This window comes from Nomia melanderi, chromosome 6 (genome assembly GCF_051020985.1).
Source record: "Nomia melanderi isolate GNS246 chromosome 6, iyNomMela1, whole genome shotgun sequence".
Taxonomy (NCBI): domain Eukaryota; kingdom Metazoa; phylum Arthropoda; class Insecta; order Hymenoptera; family Halictidae; genus Nomia; species Nomia melanderi.
In genome coordinates this window covers 18212168-18232051 of record NC_135004.1, presented here as the reverse complement: position 1 = coordinate 18232051, position 19884 = coordinate 18212168, and the positions used below count along the sequence as shown (strand labels likewise).

The window sequence follows — 19884 nt, the reverse complement described above, 5'->3', positions numbered from 1 at the left end:
TCGATTTAAACAATGACGACCCGTTAACCCCTCAACTGTGACACGAATTCATCGAACCGCAATACGAAACCGTATTAACCAGTTAACCGTGTTCGACGAGTATACGCGTCATCGTAAAGTTCGACACGATACCAATTCTTTCAGCGATGAATTCTTTATTTTTTCACACAAACATGTAATCCTTCTTCGTTTCGCTTTGATCTTTCATTTAAATGTACTCTACGTGCTTTCGTCCTTCGACGAGTACACGCTCCATTTTTTTACTATACCGCGCGCGGAACGAGAGGTTTTTCCAACTAAATTCCACAGTTAACTGGTTAATCTCCTTGAATTCGGGACTACGGTTCGGCGTTTCTATAGAAACGAGAAGCGTCTGCTATCGGCCAAAAAGTCAACAAATTCACAGGAGTGACCTAGCACAATACCGAACCTGTTAATTGTAAATGTTACAAGGATAACAGTGATGAAAATAATCAAACGATAAAAGTGGCATGCCGCGTATATGCCGGCGTTGCTCCGTTAAGGGTTAATACTTGATTTCAAGCGCACTGTTTACCAAAAAAATTCGACGGCCAACACGCGGCCGAGTTCACGAGTAGATCCGAAACCGTGGAGCTCGAAACTTTCCGGAACACCGGGCTGAATCGCAAAACGCCGATGTAACGGGGATTTTACGAATCCTTAACGAGACTCTCGGCGGAGGGCGTTAGCGGGCTTTGTGGAGGGCGCGCCGTTGAATCGCCGTCTCGTTACCGGGGATTCAGACGCACCGATGCTCGTAACTAATTCAAAAACAGCAACTCCCTCGCGCCGGAATTATCCCCGGGGTTTCCGTGGCTCTCAGTAAATTGTGAGATTGATTGTACGACGGTAATTATGCATCGATAAGATCCCGCGAGCACTCGCAGCGGATTAGGCGGCCGTAATACCGTTCCCCGTGACGCGTACCCTCGATCGGCGCTGTTAATAGCGCCGACGTTAACTTCACCGGAACTAATAACCGAAATAAACATCGAGTCAACACAGATCGGAGTCCGTTTCTTCCGATTTCGATGAACGCTCCGCGAAATTCCTTCGCTAACGATATCCGAGTAATCCAATTAATACGGCACTGGGTAGGTACGACGGAATACCGAAATCGAATAAAGAGCTCGTGAACGTATCGTTACGATCTGATAATGAATACCGATCGCGAAAGCGGATATTAATACGCCTTCGTCCGCTTCCTTCTGGCGAAGGAAATTATCTCTCGTTAATAATAACCGAGAACGTATTCAATACGCGAATAGTTGAGCGGCTTCGATCGTACATCGCAATCCAAGCTGCACGGAATTCGCAATATATTACACTTAGTATTATGGCACTGACTCAATTCCAAAAACCGATCTAGCCGGGAACTTTTGAACGAAATCTCTTCCTGTAAATTTACAAAATATCGTCGGCCATTCGTGAAAATTCTCTCGCCTAACCGGCGATCGGATAAGCGTCGATATCGAAGGCGATCGGTTTAGCGTGGCTGCCTAATCGTCGTGTCGGCAACGGGGTCATCGTGTCGTAAGTTTCGGGCTCGACCCTTCGCTTTATTGCAAGGTCAAGCGTATCGTCTAGCCTCGACCGGTATTCGAGCAACGCGAGCCCGAAACTCGGAAACTGTTCGGAGCCGTTCCTCAACCTCTCCGCGAGCCACCAACGCCTGCCCACCCCCTGTCGTAATCAGGTAGCATATTATACGGGACCCGGCGCGGAAAATTATGGAGCTGAATTCCGGAAAGTTGCGTGGCCCATGGTGTATCGCGTGGCCCCCGGTGTCACTCGTGCGCCGAGTGAAACGCGAAAATGTCGCGAGCCGCGATATGAACGTTACGACCTCATTACGGGCTCGACCGTCGACGAGATGGATCGTCGCGGCACACGAATAAACGCGACGGGACGCGTGATGGCTGCCGGCTAGTGATGGGTTATCAAGACCGTGAATTGCTTCGAATATGTGCACGCGACGAAACGTGTTCGAATCTCCGCGAACGAGATTGGGCGCCGTTTAACTCTCGAACGTTTCGAATGTCTCCGAGTCTGGTGCGTCTGATGGGTTCAGAAGCTGAGAAAGTCCTACGATCTTGGAAATCTCGCGAGTCCTAAAAGTCTCGGAGGTCTTGAAATTCTTGTAGGTCTCGAAAGGCCTGGAAGATTTCGAAAGTTTTCAAGTCCGGAACTTTAAAAGTCTAAAAGCCTAAAAGTTTTTATAGTCCTCGAAATGTTCAGGCTTTCCAGCATCGAAGCCCTTAAAGTCTTAAAAGCCCTCGCGGTGTCCGGAGTTCTCCCATGACCGAAGGGATTCAATGACTCGGTGACCCATCGCTAGCCGGCGCTCGACCAAGGTCTATCTGGCGTGGCCAGGCTAGTAGCAGACTTCGATCAGAAACCGGGCGAGTATCGGTCCGCTCGCAGTTTTATTTCGAATTTCTCGGGACTGGAAACTGGAACCGGTATACGCGAACGCTACGAGTATTCCCGACAGGAATGTGGATTTGCTTATCCACGCGGCGCGTATCCGAGCATAGCTAGGTGAAGGGAACGATCGCGCAGAAGCCATTCGGATAGCCACGATTATGTACCTCGCGGAATAAATTGCTACAACGTCTTGCCACAGAATCATGTTGCACCGGAGCAAACCTGCTGGATGATGCGGAGCCAGCCGGCGATCCGGCGATCGAGTCGACGCGCGGTACATGTGCAACGACCCTAACATAACCACACCGCGGAACCGTCCCCCTTGTTCACCTGTGCGTTCGCAGGTGGGACCGATTAGAGGTACAAAGTGAACCGTCGCACGAGATACGGTTACGAATGGCTCGTATTAACGCGTTGAACGCCGTCAAGGTCGTCGGTGACGGGCACACGATTTTCTGCAGGCGCTGTGCGGGCCACGCGATCAACTGAAATTCCTGTGATTCAACCGAATCATTTACGATCAGTTGAAAACTGTTTAACACCAGATTCACGGAATACTTATGTCAATTCGATGCGCATTGAATTTCTTGAACATATCTCGGCAAACGTTCAGACGTTAATCATCTATGCTTCAACCTCTAATTTCCAACATCTAAATCGAGGGACATCGATACCTCTGGGAACAATGAAATGAACTGTACACGTAATAAATGTTCGTAAACCGAGCGTTAACATGTCAAGTTCAACCGGTAGATCGCGTGATTTCGATGACGAGCCTCACCGACGTTGATGTACGCGATTTCCGTTTCCCTACGTGACCAGCCGTTGGTGGGGGCAGTAGTGGGTGGCTGGGGACGATAAAGAGCAGTCGAAGCTCGCACACCGATAAATAAACAGGCCTTTATTACCTTCGATGCGGCCGCGATACCGGCCACTCGTAAAAGCAGAGTTCGCTGAAAAATACCTTAACAAGTTTATCGGCGAGGCACCTGTTGTCCAGACAATTGCGTTACACGACGACCGTTCTGCGAGTTACGGTCGTATTAATACGATCGAACGGCGCGGACGAGCGTAATATAAATATTCCCGGGACAAGTTCGCAATCCGATCCCGCCGGATCGATCGCGCGTTCATTAATAAGGATAACGTCGATCGAGCTTTAATGAATACGGAGGCGAATCGGGATTCGGTTTTAAAACTCGGCCGGCAGATTTTCGGCATTCGAGCCGCTCGTTGGCCAAATCGGTCAACTCCGCGGAACAGAAAATAAAGAAGAGCGATGCAGCGGCGCACATTGATTTTCAGCATTTCCCTTTAAATGGAAAATCAAATGAACGTTATAGAATGCGTTTCACCGTATCACCGCGGCTGTAACTTTAATCTAACGGACGTATGAAATCTATAAAGTAGCATAACCATGAAGTAATCTTTATTATTATTGCAATTTCTGTATGGCTAAGAGAATGTTTATTGTTTCGTTATACCGAAATGTGCACCGGTACCGCAGAAATTTATTCGAACGCTAGATTCACGGAACACGCGAATTTTACGGATACCGAATGTTTCAAACATTATTCGGTAGCAGTTCGAGTCGGCTTTGATCGATGCAATTACGCGAGTACCCGCTGCAATACTATAGTTCCGAAGCTACAATTTTCACTATCTATACGAATAAACACGTAGTTTTCTAGAACCAATGGAATAAAGTCCGTGAATCTAGTATTAAATATAAAAAGTGAATTTCCGAATGCGCGGCTCGTTTAATGGAACATTTCGTGGATTCGATCGAAAGTTATTCGGTCGGCGCGTAATTAACGAGCAACTGGAAAAATCCTAATTTCCTTTCGCGGAAGAAGACTGAAGCTCGGCTTATAGGTAGATTTTCCTTTGGTTTTTCCGTTCCCGTTTGTTTCGTCCGCTGGAATTCTGGTCGCGCGAAAGGATCGTCGAAGGAACAAATCGGGAACACGAATACTCGGCGCGAACTCGAATAAGTTGTTCGTTGTTCGTCCAGGTGTGTTGCACAGAAAAGCTGTTACGTTGTAGCGAGACGTGTTACGATGCACGCTCGATAATTCGGCAGGGTTGGAATTCCAGTAAAATTCCATCCCGAGGGTTCTTCGAATCGCGTGACAGCAGGGATCGGTTTCGCGCGGGATCCTTTATTTTTCGACGACCATCGCCGCTCTCAATACCGAACTGAACCCATCCACCGCGAGGCAATTTGAAAGCGGAACACTTGGCAGTCTCGGATACGGAGTTACTTGAATTGCTCGGCGCGAACTCTTCTTTTACCGGCTTCCTGCGCTGTTCGGGCCAGGGAGGAGCCTCCGCAACGCCTTCTTAATTTACACGGAAACGATCAAAGGAATGTTTGCTAGCGCTCCAGTCCAGTCGCTCGTAAACGCTTACCGGGTACACGCGATTTCTTCTCGATAATATTTTAGAATCTGATCTTAATCGAGCATCCTCCGAGCAACGTTCCCTTTTCTTAGGAAGCTATTGTCATTTGGAGTCCTGGTTGGAGTTCGATGTATGGTAGAAGGTCGAAGAAATAGTTTGTGATTTTTGTCGAGCGCGGTTCGAAAGGGTTGCGGTTTTAGGTTTGGTGGCCAAACTTCTCGTCTGTCCGTCGAAAGTCAACGATCTTCTTCGAACCAAACGTGTCCAATGGACATATCGGCATTAAGATCTGATAAATGCTAGTATCCCAAGACTATCGAGCACCAGCAGTTCCTCGGCTCCGAAATTATACCTTCTCTTTATTAGTCACGCGAGTTCCATAATCCAAGAGATTCCGGCGCACAAGTTTTGCGTGCAGAAGTCTTCCACTTTGCTCACCACCGCCTACCTCGTCTGCGTAATCATCTTCCTGATATCTCTGGGTCTTCCAAGTTATCGTGTATACCCTAATACGTGTCCGTCGAACTGCCCAAGCCTGCTGATTGCCCGAACACCTTAACCTATGATTGATTTCGTAATTCTAGCAACGAGGATCACTTTGTCACTGATGATTCACTAGAAACGAGGGATAATTCCATGTTCGTCTATAGCCACGTTCACTTGAAAGTTCAATAATTGATAACAGAAGTAGAGCATCTAGTTTGAACTCGAGGCATTCGAAACTCATTTATTTTCGTCAATCCCAGTTCGAGATCTACGCGAGTCTAACCCGATACTGTATCTCAAGGGATTGGATAGGACAAAAAAAAACGCTTTTCATAATAATTCGTAATATTTCGTTTCCCTGAGCGGACAGTGTTTCGGTGCATCACGAAAGCGTGCCACGGACTCGCACGTGGCGCGCTGACCGAGGAGGACAGCGGGAACCGAAGAAATCTGGTAGAAGCAACCCCCAAGACGCGTCCGGGCCGCTTTATTAGATTCGTTTAGATTTCATTTCGTGACGGTTAAGCGAACGAGATTTTCGCGCCCGGTGGCCAACTGCCAGCGGATTGAATTTCTTAACATTACCAGACCAGAGCAAACCCAGTTAGTAACCGGCTCTCGAACGGGCCGACCCGGCCGGGGGATACCTTTGTATTCGAAACTTGCGTAATCATTTCAGAAAGGCCGCGCCGTTAAAGACATTGCGAAATTCATCGAATTACCTCGGTAACAGCGTTACACCGAGGGAACGCGATTCCCGGCCAACAGCCGTCCGCTTTTTCTATCAACGCTACCGTCGGCGCCCGTCGGGAACGATTCCCCGAATGGAAATTCTTCTCGGAATCGGCGGAGCATCGGGAACGGCATCGGACCGCGCGCGTATCGATTTAATTGCGCGATCGTCCGAGCCCGGGATCGACCGTAATTCCCTCGTAAAAAGGATAAAAATGATAATGAGGAATTATCGCCGATGTTTTCACGCGCGGCGAGCTTATCGTTCCTGAAATCGGACACCCGTCGTTCCGCCGTTGAAACTTTCGCCGCGGTTGCCTCAATTAAAACACGAGCGGGAACGATCAAATTAATGGCCGCTAATTATTGCATCCAGCCGGACGTATTTCAGCGCTATGATTTAATAACCTCATTAAACCGGGAGGGGTAAATAAAGGCGAAACGACGGCGGGGGAGGGCTCTCGCCGGGGTAAAAAGTGAAAACCGGGTAACGAATGCCGACGGAGGAAATAATACACTTCTGCGGAGCAAGGAATCGCCGGTCCGCCGGTTCTTCGCGGGATTTTTGCCGGCGCGGTCGCCGCGAGAATGTCGTTGAACTGTTTTACGTCTTGTCGCTCGGATGCCCCTCGTTTCAGTTACAATCACCCGCCGCGCCGGCAAGAAAATCGAATTATCGCCGGCCGACAGAGGAGAGGTGCACCTCCCCGTCCAGCGCCGATGTTGCGCTCCGCGACCATTACACGTGCATCAACCGGAGCCGAGATTTACTAGCCCTAATCAGCGCCGGTGCTACTTAAATATCATTTTCATCGACACCGTTCGTCGAGGACGGAACGAAGCCGGTGGATATTTTATCGTTTCGCCGCGGGCAATGAACGAGGCTGCGCGAACCGAACAGGGCGACGCGAGATTTTTTACGCGCGACGACGATGTCAACGACAAGAGCGCGCAGCGTCGCGACTTTCGAAGATTCGGCCGCGAACGAAGCCGATCCACGGACGAAAGATAAACGTGTTGCTGTTACGAAATTCCCTCTGACGCTTGAAATTGTGTACAAAGGGATTAAAGGTAAAGTCTACTTGATTACATTGGCCGCGGCGCGTGCACCGGCAAGTTATTGAGAATCGATCGGCTTATGGAGTCGTTCGCGCCGCCTCCCGTTCGACAAATTATAAAATTTGTAATTTCGATCCCGGGATCGGGCATTCATTAATTGGAAACGTCAGCGCGGGCGCGCGATAAAATTGAACATCGGGCCGAGTAATCAGCGCGGGCCGGGCTCAGCTTCGCGCGGGGCTTTGGTTTTTGAAAAGTCAATAAGCGCCGCGCGTAACCTATATTTAATTCATTAAGCTAAAACCGGCGTCGTTCGCAGATATTTTACCCGCGTGAAAAATCATTCTGATTAGCTCGCCGGGGAATTCAGATGAATCGTCGTTTCTATTTTCTACGGGGAAATCGGCGGAAGATTCGGTTGAAGAGATTAGCGGAGTTTCCAGGGTATTCGCTCGTTCGAATAATTAAGCTCGAATAAGAAAGCTTTACCTTTTATAGCTTCCGAATATGTTGTATAATCACCTCGGAAGCTGAAACATGAATTCTCTCGATTCTTCTGTTCTCGGCTCAACCGCGTTGGCTTCCGAGCGACTCGAGTATAGGATACGCGAACTGTTAATGACAAAGTAATTATCTAAGTAATCGCTTGAAGCTCTGAAAAAGTTTGAAGGATCGATAAGTCCGTAGACTCGTTGCCGGTGAAATAAATCACAAGCGTTTAGAGGTCGGCGACGTGCTCAGTAATTTTCGCGAACCGTCAGTCAGCGGTAAAAATATAAATAGCCGGCCGGATAATCAGCGCAACGTTGCAAATTCTGTAAAAAGAACGCCGTGACTGCCGACAAACCTCTGAATGCGCCCTTGTATCTTCTGTCTCGCGTCGACGATAAATTTAGCGCGGAAACGCCGGCCGCTGTTTCAACCGGTAGTTCATTTACGCTGGAAAAATACAGTGTACGCGCGCAAATATTCAAATTTGCATTTAGATCAGTTTTTCGGCATTGAAAAATTGAATTAAGTATGGGCGCGCGCGTACGTATATACGCTGGGATGTTTATAAAATCAGTGGCGCGCGATTAAGCGGTGAAACGGAAAAATGTGTAACATTCGGGGAAAATATGTGGCAACGCGGGCAACCGTATCCCGTTTTCCATTAAACGGAACCAACGGGCTCAAGATTAGACTGTGAATAAATATTCTCATTAGACGAACATTTACGATACGGGAAACTGTAGGAAATGAAACGAGCATGTAACAGGGATGAACTGAAAGTTCGTCGAAACGTCAGTTCGGTGAACGAAGATAATAAATGTATTCGTAAGCAATGAAATTTACATTTTTGTTCGGCGCGTTGCAACGAGTATGTAAATTGTTTAGTGAACGAAAACATTCGCTAAGGATAGTAGACGTTCTCAAATTTAGTAAATATTTCTGTTAAAATCTCAATTCGGTGATAACCGCGTGTATTCATTAAATTTTTCCATTTTACCGGAACGTACATCAACTGCATCGCGTCGAACGCTCGATGAACGTTCCCACGTTATTCATCAAAGCGTGGTAAAATTTAGTTTATGCGTTACCAATTCGGCAACAATGAAAGATCGAGCCATGGTACCTACGTACCATCGAATATGGCCGATGTAAATCATCAGTTTTTCAACACGTCGCGTCGCGGCAATACATATTCAAATTGCTCGCCAGTTCATCCGCCTCGTTCGCGATGCCATGGGAATTAGTCAGTTTTGTTTCTCCGGCCCCGGTGAAATAGATTTCAATGGAATGAATTAGACCGCGGTACAACAGACCTCTTAGCAAACGAATCGAAACCTGTACACGGTGAATTGAAAAAAAGGGATGAACGAGCACGTTCGATGAGTTCAAAGCGAGCAAGTAACTTTTATGAAAACTTTATGTCCGATAGAAACTGGAGCAACTGAAAGTACCGTTTACCGTTCGTTCGTTTAGATCTTGGAAATTAGAAGTTCAAGAGCAGATAATTCGAATACACATTCGTCCGATCGCATCGATGGAAATTGACCGAATAACGTTTACAAAGTTCTCGCAACGTTTTAAACGGTTACGATTAACTCGGTAAATTACAATGGCCGACGAACGGAACAAAGCCGTTCGTCAAATCGCGGAGAAACAATCGCAATGTCAATCATTTCCGGGCGGAACGGGCGACGGTATCTGACTGACAATTCCGTTAGGAACGAGCGAAATCAATCGATCCGGTTTTCAATTTCGTTTCTGCGCGGCCGAGCCCGATCGGATCGCGAATCGGCGCAATTTCGCCTCTGCTTCTCGCATATGCGTCGAGAACACCGGTTTAAAGTAAATCGAGAACCTCTCACGAGGAGCCTGGGGTAGAAGTGTTGTGACGCTGGTGGTGGTGATGGTGGACGAGTAATGGGGAGACAGAGGAGCCGAGAGAGGAGTGGAGAGGAGAGGAGAGAAGCTCGCACACCTGTCTGAATCTCGAGTAACGAGCCAAGAGAAACACAAGGCGACCCTACGAATTCGTGCTGCTCCTTTGAGCTCCCCTTTTTAACCCACGGCGGTGCGAGGAGCCCGGATAACGCAGAAAACCGGTTTCGTAGTATTTATGCACCGCGTGTACGCTGGTTGCACCTACGAATGCATAAGATGCACCCGACCCTTTCTCCTCCCTTTGCTCGGCCGACACTTACATGCCCAGATTTTCTTTGGTGTACGCGTCCGTCATTTTTTTCCTCGTGCTATTCTCCTTTTTTCTTTCTTTCCGTTTTTTAACAGACGAACACTCAGCCGGCGCACAGCCGGGGACACTTTGAACGCGCCGTCGCGGCGACGTTCTGCTACGAATCTCCCAGAAGCTCTTGTAACTCGTTCACAATGAAAGAAAGTCACGGTAAATGCTCGGGAACGGAGAAACATCGACGACCGGATCGATTTTGCGCTGGTGTAGGATTGAAATTTCGACGGGTTCCAGTGAAAATATTGGATCGGGGTGCATCGGTCTGTCGTTTCGAATGGGGAAACTTTCAAAGAAAATAGCTTTTACCATTGATATTACAGATTTCGACGATATCTTCTCTTTACCTAGACCTCGGATAGTTAAGAAAACGAGCAAGGAATGCGTTAGTATTAATTAGGGAGTGACGAAAATATTTCCAACTGAGAAATTGAAAAGACATTGTATTTTTTTCTAAACGAAACATATCAACGAACGAATCGGGTCGCAAAGTAAAACGCTATAAACGAAATTTGAGAATGACGTATTTATAATATATTTAATGAATTACATGTAAACCATACCACGTCGGGTGTCCATTATTGCATTACAAATACATCTGCATCGTTTACAGTACAATTAAAAGAAATAACAAAGTATCTTGATATAAAAAATAAATATTCTTGTAATATATCTACATATCACAATCTATTCTCACAAATGTATGTACAATCGTACAGTGAAAAATATCAGTATGTCAAGCACTTCTTCTTTTATTCTAGAAGATATGTACCTTCTTAAACACTATTTACATAACAAACGTTGTTATTATTTCCTAATTTAATTTATGTTCCCATATAGTTTTTGAGGTAGACCGTAAATTATGTGTACACTTTAAGTGAGTCAGAAGTTGTTGAAGTAAGAAGTTCTCCTACATCATCGACAAAATCTGGTGTAAAAGTGTCTTCCGAGGATGACGAATCTGGTGTAACAGCATTTTCTGATGAAGATGAATCAGGTGTTTCTATGAAAAGACAATCATTTTTGATTCTATGATTACAATACAAGTATTCGTTAATTGAAGACAAAAAAAATAATAATAACTTACGATCATTCATACACAGCACATTTCTATGTTCTTTTCCTTCCTCTATCTTAGAATTCTTTTTGCGCTCTTCTTTCTTTTCAGTCTTTATTTCTTCTTCATAACTAAAATTATTATCACCACTATCTTCATAGGTGGTGAAATGAAAGTAAGAAAGAGTACATACAAGAGCTATGAAAAACAAGTTTGTACCGATTCCAATAATGGCTGACAAAATTGGCCAATGAAACATAAGATAACGTAAACCAGACAGATGTGCATTTATCATAACAGTTGCAGAATAAAGTTCAATATGCCTTGATTGTATTTCAATATGTATGAGTGTAACTGGATTATTCTGATCATCTTCAAAATTTCCAAATAATTCTAAAACTACATTTTGCTTCTCCTCTGTGGACCCAAAGATCATCATAGGTAAATATGTAAGGGTTGTGAGAGTATGCAGTAATGTACTACGATAATGCATCATAGCTGATCTGCATGTAAATGTTACAAGATCACCACTTCTGCTGTGTAACGATGCACAAACCATAAACATACCTATTCGAAGACAATAGATTAATAAATAAAATTTTATTTCTTTTAAAAAATTAAAGACATTACCAAGTTCTTTGTTCACTGGAGATTCTGGCATTTCTAAATGTAAATTCACTTTATATGGTTGTCCAACCATAAGCAATTGTTGCTTGTTTGTTAACTGTACCCGTGCTGATGGATAACTACATATTCCTTTTTCTTCGTTGCAAGATCTATAACACAAAAGAATGATTTAATCAGGGTTTGTAGATGGCATATTTGTTTCAGTACAATGCAAATAACGGAAAACGATATAATTTATTATATGCTGAATATTTTTATTTAATTAATGTATAATTTAAAAACTCACTTGAATTGTAGATGCACCGGCCGTACATGAGACATACTTGGCATGTAAGCATAATAGAATGCTGTATAGAGAAATACTGATAACCAAATAATAAAGATTCCACTAATCATAATTATTCCGCCACTTAATATTACATGCCTGGCAGATTGAACACTTCTTGTGGTTTTCTTTTGAACAGTAAACCATTTTTTATTCACTAATTCCACCAATCTTGAAAATAACATTGTAAATAATTGAATTCGTTCTCAACAACAAGTTAGGCTAATTAGTGCGCAATTTTATTAATACTTCCAGCAATCTTTATATGAGATAAGAAAGATAAGCGATTTATCCATTAATTAATATCCTTTTCAAATGATTTTGTACTAAAATATAGGTTAACTCCATTACAAATTGCAGTCCAAGGGACAACAGTGTTACCACTGGAAGTATAGGAAAAATAATAATACATAATTCCAGTACAAGCTAAATAAAAATGTATTTCAATATATTTTTATTCACTGATCTACTTATCAATTGAACAAAATTTGCGTGAAATATAACTATTTGAATAAAAGATATTCAAATTTAAATTAAATGAGTCTTCTTATTGATGAATATGGTATTGAAAAGTTTACTATAATATTAACATACACAATTTTCAGCATTAAAAGTTTTAGGAAAGATACTATAGTACTATGTGACACATTCCATAGGAAGCACCAACACATTTCATAATGTATGTTATAAACATGAAATATTATCAAAATTGATAAAATATTTAAAGTACTTTTAAATAATCTGTACATTATAAAATATTTGCTAATTCTAGAAAAATATAATACAATATATCTTAAATTATTTTCCCTTTCTGTGTTCCAACCGAGGTCTTCCCTTTTTGGTTGTTGGCTTATCTTTCCCTTTATTTAATAATGGATGAGTTTCTAAAAACAAAAATTTAGTAATACTAAGTTCAAATGAACCAATTGTTACATCATATTTTTATTGCAAGTATTACCATCTACTGGTGCTCCTTGCAAATGGATATCGTGAGAACGATGTTTTTTCATAGGTGGTTCGTGTGGTGTTGTTTGATTGTCTTCCGAATCTTCTACATCTGGTGATATTGGTAAAAACTGTAGCGAACCAATATCTTCCATTTCTTCATCAGAACTACAAAAAGCAGCAACTCTATCAATAGATGCAACATCCACTTCAATCTCTTCATCCTGTGCTTCTTCACCTTGAACCACAGATTTATCTTCATCGCTCAAATCAAACTCACTCTCTCTCTCTTCATACTCAACATTTTCATCCAATTCCTTAAAATCTGGTGCAAAGGCAGACCAATTCTCAACTTGATTTTGTGCCCAAATAGAAACTACACCAGATGATATAGAAGCAATTATTGGTCTCACAGGATGCCACTGTATCAAAGTGAATTTCCAATTAATTTATAAGATATAAATGGCAGATGAAATGGTAATGAATTATTTACCACTACATCAAGTAACAATTCTCCCTTAGTTCCATGTAAAATTTTTACTAAATTTCCAATACTTTTTTCCCAGACATATAAAGCATGTTGCCTCGCAGAACCGGCACACACATACTCTCCATCTCCAGAAAAGCAACATTTTTTCCACATAGTTTTGTTTACAAGATCTTGTAATTTTTGTATTGGTTCAGGTTCACCGTCTTTTCCACATGCTAGTACTTCTGTGCTATCATATACACGAATTACTCTATCTGCCGTATTTACTAAAAAGCAAGAACCTCGCCTTGCAAATTCGATACTTTTTACAGCTGTATTACTAGCAGTGCCTTGTGATATTTTATAAGAAGCTTTTACAGTTAAAGATTCTGCATCAAGAACCAAAATCCGTCCACGAGCATTTCCAGTATACACAAAATCTCCACGCCGATCAAAAGATGCTACTATGTTTAAATCACTCTATAATAAAGAGATATTTGAAAGATTGAAAAATATTATACAAATATGTTAGAATGCTACATATACATACATCATCGTCAAGAGGTATAACTCTGTGTGTACCCTCAACTTCAACCATTACGGCTGCATGTCTCATTGGACATACTAAAAACTTGTTAAGATTTCTTGGATGAAACTGTACTTTTAATATAGGCGAAGGGAATCTGTATTTTTGATCACATTCTCCTGATAAAACATCCCATATGCAAACATTATTGTCTGTAGAAGCACTTAATAATTTGTGACCATTCCTGGACCAGCTATTTTAAGAAGACAATAATAATATTATAAGATTAAAGCATTTTCAACAATATAATTATTTTATATTTTCATTAGTAACTATTTACCTTAATGAACATACTGGATGAACGTGTGCACTAATGATTTTAGCAACACCTCGTGTTAAAAAATCCCAAATAACAATTCTACCATCATTACATCCAACAGCTAAAAGAGTTCCTCTTTTGTTAAATGTACAAGTTACAGCCAACGATATGCAATCTAACGTGCCATCAAACTCCTAATAATTATAAAAACTGTAAGATTAGGAGATTAAAAGTGAACAATACATTTTAATGGATTCATCATACCTCTGGATAATTCTGACCAAATGATTCTAAAAAAGAAAAAAGTAATAAGATTATTAATGTCACCGTATTATAAAATAAATATTTATGAAATCTCACCTAACAATTCTAAATTCATGTTTCCTTCCTTTGTTTATACATACACCTCAGATATAGAACTTGCAAGATTTATTTATTTATGACAGTACAATACATTCCTTAACCTGCAGTTTACTCCTAATACATACATAGGTAGGTACCTACTTTACCAGTGGATTCTCTATACCATGAAGTCTATACTTCTGTAAATGCTTTGTATGATTTCGGGGGTATATACTGTGAGTCACATTATCAAATACAGTATAGTATAAATTAAACATAAGTAGGTGTATTACAATGTTAAAATCTATTAAAACTTAAAACTTATGTATGTATTATAAATATTTTTAGATGGGGATATTTGAAGCAATTGATTAGGTTGGTGACATTGTAAGTGCATAGACTATATACTGTACATAAATGTAAATACGAAGTTCAGTGTATCTTGCTAAATGATCTTTTGAGGGTCTTACAATATTTAACTAAAAGTTTGGATGATACTACTTTTGACATAAACAACATGGTTTCTACTTGTATCTGTACGTTTATCATTCACACATTTTAATATTATTATTCTATATATCAAATCAACTTACTTTTAATATTACATATTTAATTATTACATATGTTTATTTACTCTTATAATTTTAGTTAGTTGTTTTGATTATTTTTGATTATTCTTATAAAACATTTATCAGATTCATTAATCAGAGAACTACATATCGCAAGTGGACAAAGAGCACTGGCTACAGCTGTTGCTACAAAACTTCGAGATATAGAACCTGAAACTTTTCGTACCTTTGAATCACATCCTCCAAACCATAATGAAACTCATTTAAGAAAAGTGTATACAGTACCAACAAATATACAAACATTAATGCAAGATAATGTACCAAATGAATGGAAGCAACAAATACAAACTTTTGTGGAATTTGGTATTCTGATTAGAAAACCAGCGGTTGAAATAATATCATACTTGGAACAAACAGACTATTCGAAATCTATAAAGAAATATGTTCTATGTATCCTTTTTAGCTATTTACCTTCTTTAATTATGATTTGAAATATCTAATATATTAATAACTTTTTATGGATAAACATTTCCAAATAAATAGCATTGTTTTATAGCATTGTTATCCACAAAGGGTTAATAAAATGCAAAATGTGATTATATGTAACTATATTTTTATTACAATTGTATTTGTTAGATGGTAAAATTGGTGCAGGAAAAACATCAACATTGTTGCATACAATTCATTATGGTCTTGCCCAAAAGTTTATCGTATTACATGTACCACAAGGTATGATAATTATAGTAATATATATTTATATCAGATTATAATACTGATTTTTTATATATTTTTAGCTAATACTTGGTTTAGGTTTCCAAAAGAAGTTACAGATTCCCCGCTTATGCCTGATAAATTAGATTTACCTTTACATGCACAAGCATGGTTAAAATATTTTAAAAATTTAAATGAACCATTATTGTCGAATGTAAGTAATGTGTAATATAATTTTTATTGCTACTTTTGATTAAAATTATTGTTCTGTAGATAAAAATTTCCAAGGATTACGTATGGAATGAAAGAGAAAGTACGCCACATGGAGAATCACTTTCTAGTCTTATTGAATTTGGGATAAAACGAATTAAATTTGCTTGTGGCGTTATTGATGCTGTTGTGGATGAACTTAAAATAGCCAGTACAGCAAAGAAATGTAGGGTATTAATTGTTATAGATGGTTTTAACACATTCTTTTCTGATGTAACATCAATTCGTGATGAAAGGAAAGTATATGTACCAGCACAAAGAATATCTTTAACCAGTTCATTTTTGAAGTGTGCTAATTATGATTGGTGTAATGGTGCTGCAATATTATCTGTAGATAAAAAAGCAAATAAGGTATAAAAAAAATACAGTACAGTATACTAAAGTTATAAAATGTGTTCAATATTTAATTATTTTTGTTTACAGACTAAAAGAGATTCTGATTACCCAAGGTACTTACTTGGTAAAGAAGGATTTGAACTTTTAGACCCTTTTCTTCCAATTAATGTTGAAGATTATACTTCTAACGAATTTAAGGCCATCATGGAATATTATAAAGATAGAAAATGGGTTAGAGAGATCACCTCTCAAGGGCAAAGAGAATTGGAGTTATTGTCAAATAGAAATCCATTAACACTCTGGATTCGTTGTAAACCATTATAAAATAAATAAAATTGATTGTAAAATGTACTAATAATACTAATACTATAATGTTAATAATAACGTTATCATATACTATTATGCAGCTATTTTATTACTGTCTTTATACGATTTTGTTTTACTGGTTATTAAAACAATAGAAAGTATATTATTATTATTACATACTTTATTGATTTGAATGCTACAACATATCAGAAGGAATGTTTATTATTTGTAATAATAAAATACATTAATTAACTCTATGGATAGATATAACACAATACATGGATATAAAAGTAGTACAGATAAAATATACTTCTAAAAAACTACAATATTTATACCTGCATCAAAAATCAAGCATGTACAAATTACTACATACAATATAAATTTGAAACTTGATTTTTAAGTTTCACTATTTGCAGACTGCAGTATGTCTAAAACTTGATTAATATTTCCATTTGTAGTTTCTAACCAATGAGTCAGCAAATCTCCATTATTTGAAAATCCCATTGCTATCATAGATTCAATAGCACTGCGAATCATAGGATTTGGATGGTATACTTTTTCTTCTTTTGGTAATGGAGGATAAATTGCTTGTGTCAAATTTTCCTTGGACACTGATGGAATCGATTCAGATGAGGGAACCTAAAATATATAAAATGTAATCATTATTGTACAATGCATACTTTACATTTTTATTATATATAACTAATTCATTGTAACTGACTTGATTTTCAGGCAATTTATTTAAACTGGATGAAACTGAAGATGCAGAATTATTGTCAGTGGCCTCACTTTTATCTACTATTGTCCATTCCTCTGTTAATACATTATTTGCTGAAGCTGTATTTTGAGGTGCTATTGATGTATCAGTGGACACAGATGTCTCATTGTTAGTGGAATTAATCACTTTTGTATCTTTTTCTAGAAATTCCATAGGAATACTCTGTTCTGTTGCTGTATTTTTGTCACATTTTTCTTCTTTTTCTTCTTCTTTTTGGGCTTTATTAGTTTCAGGTATACGTGGCATTAGAACATCCATTGCAACATCAACAGCTATGCCAACGGAATTTAGAAATTTTGTAAATTCATCCCTTGTATGTAAACAAGATTTCTTATTATTTGTATTATCTCCTTTTGGTACCTCTGTAGATTTTGCATTTTCAGTGTTTGTTCCCACCTTCGTGTTATTAAAATTATTAAAACATAGTGACAAAGTTTCTAGCCAGGAAAATATATTATGATTATCTACCTCTGTCATTGGAGATTCATTTGGCAAATCTTTTTTATTAAAACGTACACCATTTCTTCTGAGAAATTTCCTTATGCTATGTGGCAAATGTTGGCCACGACGAGATGTATCGCACAATGGCTTTGGTATACGTAACATCCAATGATCTCCATGTAAACCTAATCCTTCGCATTGTGAACATAGATCATAATCCACGCACTCTATACATTTGTATCGATGACCTATTACCTCGCCATTGCAACCATCGCATATTATATCTTCATGATATACTTCTTTTTTTTGAACAGGCGGCACTTTATCTTCATAATATGTCACATACACTTTCCACACAGTCCCCTCATCTTTAAGTGAATACCAGCTCAAAGCACACGTATATTCCCTATCATTTGGCATATTAATTTCATCTTTGTCTTCATCTATAAAATAATGTTTTTAAAATGATACAATTAAATTAGTAACTATACATTATTAAAGAACATTAAAAGACTTCTTCGGTGCGTTCACTATTGTAGTATGTGTGTAAACCAACATAGTTCTTATATGTAATAACATTACCTATCCATGCTATTTTGAAGTTCTTGTCTGCCAATTGAGGAAACATATTTTTCAACGTTACATGAAAATCTTCGAAAGTAAAGTAGGTACTAAATTCAAATCTTCGAATTTCTTGCACAAATCCATTAGAATTTCGTAAATGAACTTTACAAAGCACACTTGGTCGGAGACTCATTTTAAAAACCGAAACCTGCGGTAGTAGAAAAATTAATACAAATTACTTGTCTGTTAAATGAACTTCTATAGTTTTGTTGAATATTTTATAAATAATAACTTACAAACTCCTTTTCACTTTAAATTCCTCTTCCGTATGGCTTGTCAACTCTGTTATGATCCTTTTATATAGAACTACCGTATATATATGTATCTGTTGAAACACTGCTGCGTAATTCGATACAAAATGGCGGTTCGGATCAATATAGGCTTCAGTTTAATTTTGTTACGTTTCCTTTATTAATTAAAACATTTTTCTCTAGTGTCTCGACTGTCAACTGACAGAAATCAATTACTATTTATGCATGTAAACTTTATTTTACTCGAGCAATTGGCGAGTTTCTACATATTCATAATCGGCGCCATTTTTGAATGAAATGCGAAATTTGACAGATGATCACATGAGTTTCCATGTAAGCAGGATGATTCACGATAATACACTAGCGCCTTTAACTCATCGGATGGACATTGTTTCATCATATTTTCTATTTCTTACAATTATTATTATAAAAAGAAACTAGTTGAATATTCCATGATCGGAAAGCATACCGAGGAAGGTAATGTTTAAAGAATAAACCCGATTAAACAATAACAATCGGTTAATCGAAGATTAAATACACATTCGTGAACCAGCGTACATTCACCGAAAGATCTAGAGCAATCTAGACTCACAACGTCAATTCATTAATTAAATATCTTTAATTATTTCGAATGAACATGCATAAATGATTAACTACTTAAAAGTATGTTATGTAATACGACTGTTGTGAACATTGAACAATAAATATTGTTTAACAATATTTGAGAAATAATTAAATAAAGCTTTCATTTGTAACACGAGGGTTATGCTTTATGTTCGGAAATAATTATTTCGTCAAAATTTCAGTTTACTTTCGTCTAACGATAATTACCAAGATGATCTTTTGATCATTTCGAAAATAAGCTATTCGAATTTCTTACAAATATTTCTGTTCTTTTATAAATAAGTAAATAAGTAGAGATACATAAATATTCATAGCATTAACTCCCTTTCTAACATTTCGGTATTAGCAACCTCATACGAAAGTAAAGTTCACGTTTAAGTGGGGATAGAGTCTATTTAAGCAATAGATGCAATTCTTGCTCGTCATTCATACCGGTGTCATCAGAGGATAAGATACACTTCTGTTTTCTATTGGTATACATTTTTCTTGCACTTTTTATAAA

At 39.2% G+C, this 19884-nt stretch overlaps 4 protein-coding genes across 7 annotated transcripts; 1 reads left to right on the top strand and 3 right to left on the bottom strand.

The window, feature by feature from the left end:
- Positions 1 to 10373: 10373 nt before the first annotated feature.
- On the bottom strand, positions 10374 to 12271 carry Seipin (lipid droplet biogenesis associated protein seipin). The gene is made up of 4 exons (XM_031983735.2): positions 11833 to 12271; positions 11550 to 11695; positions 10950 to 11486; positions 10374 to 10865 (listed from the first exon to the last, which is right to left on the bottom strand). Exons 1-4 carry the CDS (start codon positions 12054 to 12056, stop codon positions 10723 to 10725), a joined length of 1050 nt encoding a protein of 349 aa, XP_031839595.1. The 5' UTR covers positions 12057 to 12271; the 3' UTR covers positions 10374 to 10722.
- A 14-nt stretch (positions 12272 to 12285) lies between these two features.
- Positions 12286 to 14687, bottom strand: Rbbp5 (retinoblastoma binding protein 5). Of its 3 annotated transcripts, none has more exons than XR_004235623.2 (8): positions 14491 to 14686; positions 14395 to 14420; positions 14152 to 14324; positions 13836 to 14064; positions 13310 to 13765; positions 13097 to 13238; positions 12830 to 12984; positions 12286 to 12755 (listed from the first exon to the last, which is right to left on the bottom strand). XR_004235623.2 is itself a non-coding variant. In XM_031983730.2 (7 exons), exons 1-7 carry the CDS (start codon positions 14507 to 14509, stop codon positions 12670 to 12672), a joined length of 1398 nt encoding a protein of 465 aa, XP_031839590.1. In that variant the 5' UTR covers positions 14510 to 14687; the 3' UTR covers positions 12286 to 12669. The 3 variants fall into 3 exon arrangements, 1 of the variants encoding a protein (XP_031839590.1); XR_004235622.2 differs by having other exon boundaries at positions 13055 to 13238; positions 14491 to 14685; XM_031983730.2 differs by having other exon boundaries at positions 12830 to 13238; positions 14491 to 14687.
- A 180-nt stretch (positions 14688 to 14867) lies between these two features.
- On the top strand, positions 14868 to 17045 carry mRpS29 (mitochondrial ribosomal protein S29). Its single transcript, XM_031983733.2, has 6 exons — positions 14868 to 15008; positions 15168 to 15491; positions 15678 to 15770; positions 15836 to 15966; positions 16026 to 16373; positions 16446 to 17045. Exons 1-6 carry the CDS (start codon positions 14990 to 14992, stop codon positions 16680 to 16682), a joined length of 1152 nt encoding a protein of 383 aa, XP_031839593.1. The 5' UTR covers positions 14868 to 14989; the 3' UTR covers positions 16683 to 17045.
- On the bottom strand, positions 16828 to 19059 carry ref(2)P (refractory to sigma P). Of its 2 annotated transcripts, XM_031983732.2 has the most exons (5): positions 18744 to 19057; positions 18466 to 18655; positions 17911 to 18326; positions 17386 to 17838; positions 16828 to 17303 (listed from the first exon to the last, which is right to left on the bottom strand). In XM_031983732.2, the coding sequence occupies exons 2-5, from the start codon at positions 18638 to 18640 to the stop codon at positions 17061 to 17063; spliced, it is 1287 nt and encodes a 428-aa protein (XP_031839592.2). In that variant the 5' UTR covers positions 18641 to 18655; positions 18744 to 19057; the 3' UTR covers positions 16828 to 17060. The 2 variants fall into 2 exon arrangements, with proteins under 2 accessions (XP_031839592.2, XP_031839591.2); XM_031983731.2 differs by having other exon boundaries at positions 17386 to 18326; positions 18744 to 19059.
- Between the last annotated feature and the right edge of the window lie 825 nt (positions 19060 to 19884).

Bases quoted from the DNA above. Each gene is read 5' to 3' on its own strand.
- mRpS29 (XM_031983733.2), top strand. The intron at 15,492-15,677 runs GTATCCTTTTTA...TGTATTTGTTAG, and splicing joins TATAAAGAAATATGTTCTAT to ATGGTAAAATTGGTGCAGGA. The intron at 16,374-16,445 runs GTATAAAAAAAA...TTTTGTTTACAG, and splicing joins TAGATAAAAAAGCAAATAAG to ACTAAAAGAGATTCTGATTA.
- Seipin (XM_031983735.2), bottom strand. From the start codon at position 12,056: ATGTTATTTTCAAGATTGGTGGAATTAGTGAATAAAAAATGGTTTACT. The intron at 11,696-11,832 runs GTGAGTTTTTAA...TTTGTGTTATAG, and splicing joins CCGGTGCATCTACAATTCAA to ATCTTGCAACGAAGAAAAAG. The intron at 11,487-11,549 runs GTAATGTCTTTA...GTCTTCGAATAG, and splicing joins TCCAGTGAACAAAGAACTTG to GTATGTTTATGGTTTGTGCA.
- Rbbp5 (XM_031983730.2), bottom strand. The intron at 14,325-14,394 runs GTATGATGAATC...TATAATTATTAG, and splicing joins TTGGTCAGAATTATCCAGAG to GAGTTTGATGGCACGTTAGA. The intron at 12,756-12,829 runs GTAATACTTGCA...TTTTGTTTTTAG, and splicing joins GCAAGGAGCACCAGTAGATG to AAACTCATCCATTATTAAAT.